This window comes from Schistocerca gregaria, chromosome 4 (assembly GCF_023897955.1).
Source record: "Schistocerca gregaria isolate iqSchGreg1 chromosome 4, iqSchGreg1.2, whole genome shotgun sequence".
NCBI classification, from domain to species: Eukaryota; Metazoa; Arthropoda; class Insecta; order Orthoptera; family Acrididae; genus Schistocerca; species Schistocerca gregaria.
The window spans coordinates 94835582-94847791 of record NC_064923.1 but is presented as its reverse complement, the minus strand read 5'-3'; the positions used below and the strand labels follow the sequence as shown (position 1 = coordinate 94847791).

Genomic DNA, 12210 nt, shown 5'->3' with positions numbered 1-12210 from the left:
AGATGTAGTGACCACCTGGCAAGTCATCCTGTTGGACCCTTAAGACCTGTCAACCAACAAAGTGAATGATGGTCTGTAACAATTGTGAAGAGAGATACTGTTGAAATTTGCACATGGCCCAGATCACAGCAAGACATTCTCTTTCTGTAGTTGAGTAGTTTTTGTCAGCTTTTGTAAGTGTCCTAGAAGCATAGGCTATAACCTTCTCTTTTCCGTCCAAAATCTGCACCAGAATAGTGCTGATCCCGTACCCACTTGCATCTGTGTGTAGTTCTGTAGGTGCTCTCTTATCATGCAGACCAAGTACAGGGTCAGTTGTCAGATCTTTTCACAGCACATCAAAAAAGTCATGTTGGCACCACCCCAGGTAAATTTAGCATCGACTTTTAACAACGCTTGGAGTGGCCTGGCTTTGATACAAAAGTCTTTGATAAACTGACGGTAATAAGAACACAATCCGAGGAAGCTTCTCACGTCTCTAATACTTTTAGAAATAGGAAATTCCATTATAGCTCTCACCTTTTCTGGGTCTGGCCACACACCTGTGTTTGACACAAGGTGTCCAAGTATTTTGATATCTTTTGCTCCAAAGAGACACTTTATTGGATTAAGTTTCATTCCACCTTGTTGGAGACACTTACGAACAGCCCTCAGTCTTTTTGTGTGCTCATCAAATGTCTCTGAGTACACTATAATGTCATCTGAATAACAAAGACACATCATCCACTTCAGGTGCCTTAGAAGATTATCCATCAATCGTTCAAAAGTTACTGGTGCATTACTCAAACCAAATAGCATTACCTTAGACTCATACAGGCCCTCAGGGGTGATGAATGCAGTTTTCTCACGATTCGCCTCATCTGCTTCGATTGGCCAGTATCCGGAGTACATGTCCATGGTTGAGGAAAACTTAGCCCCTTTCAGACAATCTAGTGTATCGTCAATTCATGGAGGAGGGTAAACGTCCTTTTTATTTATCTTATTAAGCTTCCTGTAATCAACACAAAAGTGCCAACTGCCATCCTCCTTTCTAACGAGAACCACTGATGACAACAATGGGTTCTGTGAAGGCTGAATGATGTCATTCATCATAATTTCCTCTACCTCAGCACGAATTATTCAACGTTCCGTTGCTGACACACGATATGCTCTTTGGCTTAATGGTTGATGGTTTTCAGTGCTGATCCAGTGCTTCACCATCGATTTGTCTGATTTGCTCTTCACCTGTGGAATGAAGCATTCAGAGAACTCTTGAAGAATGGCAAGTAGCTTCTTCTGTTGTTCCTTATTGAGATTTGGTGATAGTCGAGCTAGAAGATCTTGTCTCATAGTGGTAGCGCTAATTTCGCCCACAGACTTGGCATGGAAGGTTTCTATGGTGCTCAGCTGTTCTGCAATTAACGGCTCAGCATTTGCTATGCACATGTGTCTTGGAAGGATCTGCGGTTCTCGGCTACAGTTAACTATTCACAATTCACCGAATCCTTTCTTAAATTAAACGACAAGGCTGGGATAACCAAGTTATTCTTCAGTGGTATACTTCTCTTGCATTCCACTACAATATCCGTGGGTTGATGCATGGCATGACACATGACAATTACCTTTCTAGTACTGACTGCAGGAATGATCACTTCATCCAGCACACATAGTCTCCACACATGCGGATGTGCATCTTCCTGTCCACAGTATCTCATCTCGTCTAGCATAATATTCGAGTGTCCACAAACTATAATTGCTTGAGGAGCTTTCAGGAAGTCCCATCCGAGAATGACGTCATGAGTACACTCTTGTAAGACGCTGTGTATGGCCACTTATACTCACACGAATGGTAAATCTTCCTGTAGGTTTTATATATTTCCCATTAGCCACCTTTGGCAAAGATGTTTTATTGTCAGCGAATACAGTTTTCTGCAACTAGCGACGGTACTTCTCCGAAATGACTGAATATGATGCTCCAGAATCCACAAGAGCTTGGCCTGGTCGGCCATCTATGAGGATGTCAATGTAGTTTCCTATCATTTTTCTCTTCGGTGGCCTCACCTCCAAGGAAGGCTGCAGCCTTTAGTTTTCCATGTTGTGGTAGCTAGGTGATTGGCTGGAGCTTCTAAACAGCGATGGAGATCTTGATCAGTGTGTTGAGGAGCACCCTCTCCAGCAGCTAGCTTGCAGAGATGGTGACCTATGTCATCCTGCACCCACATCTTCTTGTTCATCTTCGTCGTCCTGAGAGATTGGGTTCAATGTCTGTTCCACTTCCTCCCTTATGAGTTCTTGAAGCGTCTCAGTTTTGTGCTTGCTGTGCAATCCAAGAGCCTTCTAAACTTCCTCTCTCACTATCTAATGAAGAACACACTGCTTGTTTACAATTCAGAAACTTCAAGAGCCTTCAAGAAGTGTAAGTCCAGAAGAGCAGATTACATGTGATGTGGAGCTCCAACAACAACTCTTAGGTGACATGTGATCTTTTATGTGATTGGATCAATGAAGTGTTTCCTCTTTCGGTGAAAAAAATTCATTTGAGATGAATCTCCAGTCCATATCTTGCTTGTTATGGGTAATGCTCTGGCCCATTCTCCAGGCCTACAAGACCATCTCCTTGAAGAATTTCAGTTCAGTAAGATCCATATTCTGTCTCCCAACACCACACCATTACTCCAGCCAATGGACAAGCAGATTACTTTTAATTTTAAGAAGCTGTACATTAAAGCACTCTTGGAGCATTGCTTTGAGTTGACTGAGGCTACTAATCTCACTCTCAGAGAGTTTTGGAAGTATCACTTCAACATTGTTGTTGCGTCAAGATGAGTGGAAAGGTGTGGAAAGGGCTTACCAAGAGAGCTCTCACTTCTGCTTGGAAGCAGCTATAGCCAGAATGGATTGTTGAATGTGACTCTGAGACATTTTAGTCAGTACCTATGGAGCGTGTAGTCAACAAGATTGTCTCTTTGGCCAAGAGCATGGGACTAGAAGTGGATAACATTGATACCAGTGAGCCTGTGGAAGATCACAACCATGAAATGACCACCAAAGAACTTACGGAGTTGCAGTGTGTTTTCCAGCAGGAAGTTGTGGAGGGGAGTTCTTCAGAGGAGGAGGAGGAGGAGGAGGTGGTGGTGGTGGTGGTGGTGGTGGTGGTAACAGCAAAGTAGCAGTCTTCTATTGCAATAAGGGACATGCTGAAAGCATGGGAATCAATTGCATCATCCACTGAAAATCATCACCCCCAATAAAGCAGTGGCTATGCACACTAAAAGTTTATTTGACAATAACGTTGTGTTGCATCTTGAAGCACTGGCAGAAACAAAGGACTATAGATAGCTTCTTAATAATAATAATAAAAAAAAAAAGTTACGTATTGTGAATAATGAAGTACATTATACTGTATGTGTAATTGTCTTTGAATAAAAGGCATGAATAAGATATAACTTTTAGTACTTTTTTCATGCATAGAACACAGTATCGTATTTTACATTGATTTATGTGGGATAAATTGTTTCAGTTAACAAGTGTTTTCACACCAAGTAAGATTCTGGGACGAATTATGCCCGCTATGCGATGTTCTACTGTGTTATGGAAAGGACAGATTGCTACTCACAGTCACAACAAAAAGACTACTAAACATGTAAGCTTTTGGCCAGAAGGCCTTCTTCTGAAACAGACAATATGCACACATTCATGCCAATGCAGCTCACACAGCTGTGACCACTGGCTCTGGTCCCGGGAGCCAGAGATAGTAGTCATGTGTGTGTGAGCTACGTTTTGTATGGATGTGTGTGTATGTTGTCTATTTCGGAAAAAGGCCTTCTGACCAAAAGCTTGTGTGTTAAGAAGTCTTTTTGTTCCTCCTGTTCATAGCTCAACATCTCCGCTATATGGTTAGTAGCAATGTATCATTTTCATAATACAGATATTACAGTATTAGAAATTACAAGATGAAAACAATAAACAAATCTGATGAAAGGGCCCACACACTTTTGCGCGTGCGCATGCACACAGGTAATTAGAAAGATAGTTAACTGATTTGGGCTAGCATTTCCTGTCTTGGATAACCACACACTTGCACAAACAACCACAGAGACAGCCTAATGCATCCACTCGAGACTGTGGTGGCACTGAGTGTTTGAGAGGCTAGCTGGAGTGGGGGTAAAGTGCTGTTTAGTGGTCAATGGCAAGGGTAAGATTTATGGGGCGAGATAAATTCAGGAATTACTGTTAAGGTCATGAATAGCTTTTTGGTCTATTATGTGATTTTGGGCTTACTGGAACTGCCTTCATCACACATTATATCCTCCGACCTTGAAATATTCAAGAACATTCTTCGCTAGAGCTTTGACTACTTATTTGAGCACCATAAGACTAGGGGCATCCTACCCTCCCCACCTAAAATTATAATCTGTTGCCCAAGCAAGGTATTCTAGTTCATCCTTACATTGATTCTACACCCAGTCTGAACTATACAGATCATCATGCTATTGACAAACAAAATGCAAGAACTGTTCTGTACACTCACCACCACCTTTTTACACAGTACATACCAGCTTTGCTGCAGTTACTGTGCAGCTTTGTATGTGTGGATGACCACTAACAAGTGGCCTGCCCACATGAATGACCACCATCAAACTGTGACAAACTTCAGATATGACTGTGCAGTTGCTGAACATAAGGCATAACACTTCATCATGGACTTGCAGCTTGAAACCACAGCCATTTTACTCCATGAAAGACTATTGGCACAGAAACTCATAAAATTGATGGGTTAAGTAATAACATGAAAAGCATGGTAACTGTCAAAATGTAAGTAATGTCTTTTGTTAGTGGGTTTGATGTGGATGGATGTGTGTAGCTGGTCTTGGGTGAGGATGAGATCAACACCAAGGAAAGTGGCATGGGATTTGGAATAGGACCATGTGAAATTTAATTGGGAGAAGGTATTTAGAGATTCCAGGAACTTTAACATGTCAGCCTCACCATGACTCCATATGGTGAAGATGTCATCAATGTATCTAAACCAAACATGGGGCTTTCCTGGGACCCATAATTCTTCTGCCCCTGCTGTTGCCCCTCCCATCTCTGTTACATGAAGTGCACTTAGCTTTTCACTCTTATTAACTTGTGCACAGTGTTTTAGTAGTAATCTCTGTCTTGTATATTATCCTGTCTTCCACATTTAAGCTCTGATATGCTCGAATCACGTCCAGTGCAGTGCCCAACAACCAGTCTTTGTTTCTCATTCCGTCCAGTAAGTCCCCCTGACCCAGGGTTCTGGGTGACTTTTCTAAACTGTACCTCTTTCCCTAAAACTCCACAGTTCTTTTCCTTCACCCCTCATCCTTCCCCTTCAACTCTTCCATCAGAAGGAGGAGCCACTGGCTCCGGAAGTTCGTAAAAGTTAAATCCTTTTGTATGTGTGTATCCCCCTGCCATTGCTTAGTGAGTACATTTTTTATCTGTCCATTTACATTGTAGTTAATAGTAAGTATTATAACACCATAATCTTTCATAAAGTTAAATTTTGACATCTTGGATATTCGGGAATCCAGCCAGATGTTTGCGTTGTTCTCACACGATATTTCAATAGCGTGCCTCGCTTTCTTCTTCAGGTGCTACCTGAGACTGGTCCTTGGGTCGATCAAGTCCAGTATTTATGCCTGGAAGTAGCTGGGCGTTCCCTAATCGGTCTGTGCCGAGTTAAGTGTTCCGTCTGTGGTCCACGCCCACCAGACTCTGCTTTAATGGACCCCTTCAGTCGCGGATGTTCTGACTGCCGTCCATCCCCATTTTGGCCATCCTCAATGGTTGTGGTCATCATCCGAGGTGTGTCAGACCTGATCTGAGATGTTGGATACTCTGTCTCATGACTGGGTGGCGATGGGCAGCCCTCTATCATCAGTGGTGGCCAACCTATTTATGGAAAGGTTTGACGAGGAGGCTCCCTCTTCAGTCACATATCAATCCAAGTCCTTTTTTAGGTATGTGGATGATACCTTATCATCTGGCCCTATGGTAGGGTCAAGTTAGATGAATTCCTGCTACATCTGAACTCTTGCCATCCAGACATTCAATTCACAGTGGAAATGGAGAAGGATGGACTACTTTCGTTCTTGGATGTTCTAGTGAAGAGAAAGGCAGATGACACCTTTGGACACAGTGTGTACCGCAAATCTACACACACTAACTTATACCTACAAGCCAGCAGTTGCCACCATCTGGCACAGAAGAATGGAGTGCTCAAAACGCTGGTCCACAGAGCACAAACTCTCTCAGATCCTGATAGTTTGACCACAGAGATAGAACACTTACGATCAGTGTTCGGCAGGAATGGGTACTCCTCTAGACATATTCAGAAGGCACTTCAACCTGCCAATCATCCAAAGGATCCAGAAGAAGAACCAGAAGAGGCAAATTAGATGGCATACTTGCCATACGTCCGACTTATCTCTGCCAAAATCAGCAGGATTGTCCAGAAATATGACATCAAGAGCATATTGTGCCAACCCACCAAAATTGGGGCTATGCTGGAGAACGTAAAAATGACCTGGGGCTATGCAAGCCAGGTATTTACAACATACCAGTGGGGGTGTCGTACATTGGCCAGACCACCAAAACTGTGGACATCAGGTGTAAAGAACACCAGAGACATACCAGACTCATACAGGCAACTAAATTAGCCATAGCAGAGCATTGTCTGGAACTTGGTCATTCAATGGATTACAGTGACACCAAGATTGTGACACAGACCTCAAGATTTTGGGACAGTGTCATTAAAGAAGTCATTGAGATTAAGGTCACAGACAATCTAATCAACTGTGACTTGGGATGCCAAATCAGCACTCCCTGGAATCCAGCACTTGAGCTTGTGAAAACTCAACGCAGGACACTCCGGGATTCTACAAGAAATAGAAGTGGAGACCGAGAGAACAGCCTTGAGACAAGGTGTTGGACATTAGAGACCAGATTTGACACACCCCAGATCATGAACTCGACTTCAGAAGACAGACAGGCTGGGCGTGGATGGCGGTCGGAACTCCGGTGACCAGAGAGGGCCAATGTAGCTGCGTCCGGCGAGCGCGGACCGCAGACAGAATACACAACGCGGTGCGGACCGATTATGGAGCCCCCAGCACAAAACAGAAGTGTAAATCATAGTAACAGTCATGAGACAGAGTACCCAACATCTCATATTGGGTCTGACACACCTCAGATGACGACCACAACCATTGAGGATGGCCAAAATGGGCATGGACGGTAGTCGGAACATCCGCGATTGAAGGGGTCCATTAAAGCAGAGTCTGGCTGGCGCGGACCACAGACGGAACACTCAACTCGGCACAGACCGATTAGGGAACGCCCAGCTACTTGCAGGCATAAATACTGGACTTGATCGACCCAAGGACCAGTCTTAGGTAGCACCTGAAGAAGACAGCGAGGCATACTGTTGAAATATCGTGTGAGAACAACGTGAACATCCACCTGGTTTCCCAAATATCCAAGATGTCAACAAATTGCTGAGAAAGCATGAAGAATTACAAGTTAAATTTTGCTTCTTTTCTAATCCATCCTCCAAATTGTAGGACACGTAATGTAACAATAGAAATGCACATATGGGTTTTCCAAAGATATTGAGGTATTCTTATTTAAGGAAATGTGGACCTGTATTTAAATGGTATGGGCCTTGCCCCTCGCCCCTTGCTATGGTACCCAGTGGCACCAGCCACAACTCACATGAAAACTATAATGTGTGAGTCACAGAAAGCAATGCTCACGCAGTCCGTAGCAGCCATGTGAGATTTTAAAGTATGACCCCATACCACCAGGAGGCACACCAAGAGCTATGGACCACCAGGTACCTCACGAGCCAACAGCAAGAGGTCGCTGGCTGTGTCATGAGAGCACACCTACATCTGGTCACGAATCACTAGGAGGCAGCATGTCTCTTCCTGGATAACAGCTATTTAAGGAAACCCAGGAATCACTGGGGACAGTTACCAGTGGCTACGGTCGCAGGTTCGAATCCTGCCTCAGGCATGGATGAGTCTGATGTCCTTACGTTAGTTAGGTTTAAGTAGTTCTAAGTTCTAGGGGACTGATGACCTAAGATGTTAAGTCCCATAGTGCTCAGAGCCACAGTTACCAATGATGAGAACTGGCTGTCTCATGTGCTGACTGCTTGCAGTCCCTGAATTAAGCTCTCATCAACATGCCATCAGTAATGACAGCAGAACACAGAGAATTAGGCTTCTTTTTGGAAAAGAGCTTTCTTCAAGTGTTGGTAATTTCAGTGTTTAGTTATGCTTCCAGGGAGTTAGGTGGACCAAATCCACAGTATTGTATTTTTACTGGAACCGCTAAAGAGGCAGAGTTAATTTGTAATTATAAATTGTGACAAACAGATTTTTTTGTTTTTAGAAGGACAATAAAGAAACTATTGTACTCATATTCGGACTCTCTTTCAATCAGGAAAAATAGACAGATTTTTCACCTTTTTTGTTTGTCAGCATAGTGTCTTCCCCTCCCCACTTGCTTCTCAGCTATTTCCAATCATTGACAGAACACATTTCATTTTTTTACATCAATATGACAAATTTTACTGATGATCATATGACCAGATGGGTTCCATCAAAATTTGTGATTGGATTGGTGCTTCCTTGGTAGAAGGGGCATTGTATGTTGTCTTGGATGGAGAGTCATCAACAGAAATAGAAGTAACTTAAGGTATACACTAGCAGGGAAGTGTAGTGCAATCTCTGCTGCTCATGTTGTCTATTTATGACCTGACAGGTAATATAAATAGTAACGTTAGACTTTCTGCAGGTCATGCATCCACTATTCCTGTAAGAGAAGCTACAAAATAGTCAGCCAGATACTGATAAGATTTCAAAGTGGTGAAAACATTTTCAACTTCCATTAAATGTGCAGAATTGTAAAATTGTTGACTCTGCAAAATGCTGAAAAATAGTATCCTATTACTGCAACTTCAGTGAGCTGCAATTGGAAAGAACTCGTACGGATACTTGGGTGTAACGGTTTGTGGCAATATGTGAAGGAATGATCACATAGGCTCACTCATAGCTTAAACAACAAGCAGACTTAGAATAATTAGGATCACTTCCATAAGGACTGTGAAGGCAAATTAAAGTGTGGACAGAGGCATTTAAACAGTCATTCTCTCCATGCACCATATGCACTTGGAACTGGAAGAAATCTTAACATGTGACAGCATACCCACTCTTCCTACTTTTGATTACGTATCTAAAGGGAATGTCAGATTAATGGAAACTGATCTGAAGCTAAATTTCATAAATTGGCAAAGTGTAAAAAATAAAACAAGTTTCTAATTAACGTGACTGAGAAACCTCTGCATGACTGCAGTTAAAGCTCAAAAATAACATACTGAAGTCTTCCAGGAGACAATCCAAAATGTAACTAATTTTTAGCTGTGGAATTGTCCAGATGTGTACATGAAAGCTTTCATGGATAATTTTTGTCTGTCATTTTGTGGCAGATTTCAAAAACATATATTCTAAGGCTAGAATATAAATATTCTGATCTATTGTACTATAAACCATGATTTCTAAATACCTTGTATCCTTTCATTTCTCTTATATAACAGTTATGTGTCGCACAGTAGTATGATTCTTTAGATTGATTTCATGCATCCACAGGAGCAGCACATATAATGTGTTCAGTCTGTGTTTGTGCAGGGGTGTGGTGGGCAGTGGTTTGCATCCATGTGTATACATATAGATTCATCCTAAAGCTAGCAAACTTTTATTCCTTTTGTGTACCTCAATGCTTCTGCTTTTCGATGAGTTGTTACCTTTACTCCTAAACTAATTACATTCTGCCACAGCTTTTTGTACCATATGTATGGAAGAACAGAGAGAGAGAGAGCATGATTTGATTACTTCACCACTCACTGTTACATATTATATTCGTAGGATTCAATGTAATTTCCTTTTCTGTTACTGTGTTCCAGTTTCATTCTATCTATTGCTGAACATTGCTGAAGATACAAAAGTGGAGGACAAAATGAGGAAAAAGAATATTTGTGGAATGCTTACAAAAAGTCTTGATAGAGACAACTGTGACCTTCTAATATTAGTTGTCACATTCCTGAAGAAGCTGTCAATCTTTAGAGAAAACATCATTGATATGGTAATGTATTTTGTAATAATATATTTAAGGTATCATGTGATGAATGTAGCCCACTTGTCAGCTATGTATTGACTGATAGTGACTTTCTCTGGATTGAATAACAAAGATATCGTTTTTGTTTTTGGCTCTAATTGTTGAGTACACTTGTGGAAGAATTATACTCTGTGTACTGCTTCAGGCTATACGTAGGTGGTCAGAGCCCTGCAACTGGGGCATCCTGTGCTGTGTTTGCATGTTCTCTTGACCTGTTTTTGAGAGTGAAGTGGTAAGTTTCACAAGCAAGCAGTGCACCGCACATAACCTGGAGATAAGCAGCAATGTGGTGGTTGCAACCTTTAGGATAGTGCACCTGTGCTTTGTGCCTCATAAAAATTGCATAACAAAGTAGGCTGCACTTTGTGCATCGAGCTTTTTTTCCTGAGAATGAGCTTTATGTGGGGATTACGACAGAGGAATTACTGCTCATTACTTATTTTATGACAATATATTAACACTGTTCAGTGAAATAAAATACAGTATTCAGAAACAGATTATGCAGTGCTACTGAACGTTGCAATGTTTGATGGCTAAGGTTGTTTGGATTTAGACAAATTCACTTTATATGAATAAGGTAACAGCTCCCCACTATTGTAATCTTATTCTTGGCTCTGATTTTGTTTCTACTTTCTGACGACTTCCTTATTTGCCTTACATCTGGGTATGAATCTTCCTCCCAAAGCTTTCACTGTTTAATTTTCTGCATTCATTTAATTTGTTTCATGTTAGTGTATCAAAGCAATACCATATGTTTAAAACCAAAAATTGGAAAGAAACTGAAACTTTCCTCAGTGCACACAACAGTTAAGAGAAAGAAAAATGTAATTAAAAAATTAACCGAAATGTTGATGCTGCATTAAAATCACCAATAGACTGGATCAAAGAAGAGTTTGCAGGCACTGCATGTGCATCAGTCACTATTCAGGCCAAGCTGCTTGTGCTTTGTTGTTAAAATTTTTCTTGCTGCTAATATGCACTTGTCACTGATTGGTTCTGGAGAGTTAGCATGGACTCTTTTCTCAAGTGACACATTTTGAGCTTAACATTTGGACCACATTAAAAAATAAAGTTTTGTTAAGTGAAACATTTTGATATTAATGAACTGCAGATTTTTAGGCTTACTAATTACGCTTCTGCTGTCATTATTTATAAATGGTCAGTGAAGCATATGAACCATTAGTTGCTACCTTGTGGTTAGAGTGGTAAACTCATAGGTATATTCAGATCCAGAGACATGGAGATAATATCTCTATCACTAGATTATCCAGTCACAGCCAATTTGCTATACCAGATTTGTCAATTCATTCACAAAGTCAAAAAAGAAAAAGCCGGATGGTTAAAGATTATGACACCAATAGTAATAGAGAAAGAACAATTATTTTTACTTTTAGGCAAACAGTTGATTGAAATATGGAGATTAGGTGAACTTAGTCAAAAATTGTTGTTATAGTAACTGAGATTAAGGAAAGATAAGTTGATTTCCTGGTTATAACAGAAACAAAGTAAAAGGGGAAATCTTTCAAACAATTTGTGATTGCATATTTAATTATTCTGGAATGAAAGATAAAGGGGCTGCAGCTGCTGTAGGAATAATATTTCATTGAAGACTCACACTCTGATTGATGCAGCTCTTACTTTTTTTAAAAAAAATTAGAGAGAGAGAAGCTTGAATGCATTATCCTTGTTACCCAGTACCATCCAGGCCTTGAATGCCGCACTAAATTACACCAGTGAGACTGTGACTTCCCAATTCAAGCCATGAAAAAAGATCCTCTCTCCCTGATATCCTTCCTACACCATCTACTGTCACCTTCCATAACCCTCTTCACCGCTGTAATATCCTAGTTGTGGTATTCCCAACCATTTTATGTACCCCAAGTTTATTATTACTGCAATCGTCTCATCTGTGAAACCTGCCTTATGCACCCACCCACTAGCACCTACTCATGTTGCGGCACTGGTATATACCACAATATCAAACAAAGAGCAACTTGTAGAACCATGCATGTTCTTTATTGC

General features: G+C 41.2%; 1 protein-coding gene across 3 annotated transcripts in view; it reads left to right on the top strand.

Moving 5' to 3' along the window:
- Positions 1-12210, top strand: part of LOC126365876 (kinesin-associated protein 3-like) — a 189940-nt gene that overhangs the window by 43006 nt on the left and 134724 nt on the right. For all 3 annotated transcript variants that reach the window (XM_050008569.1, XM_050008573.1, XM_050008570.1), the window contains exon 7: positions 9977-10155. In XM_050008569.1, the coding sequence (XP_049864526.1) occupies positions 9977-10155 (179 nt within the window). The remainder of the gene's footprint in view (positions 1-9976; positions 10156-12210) is intronic.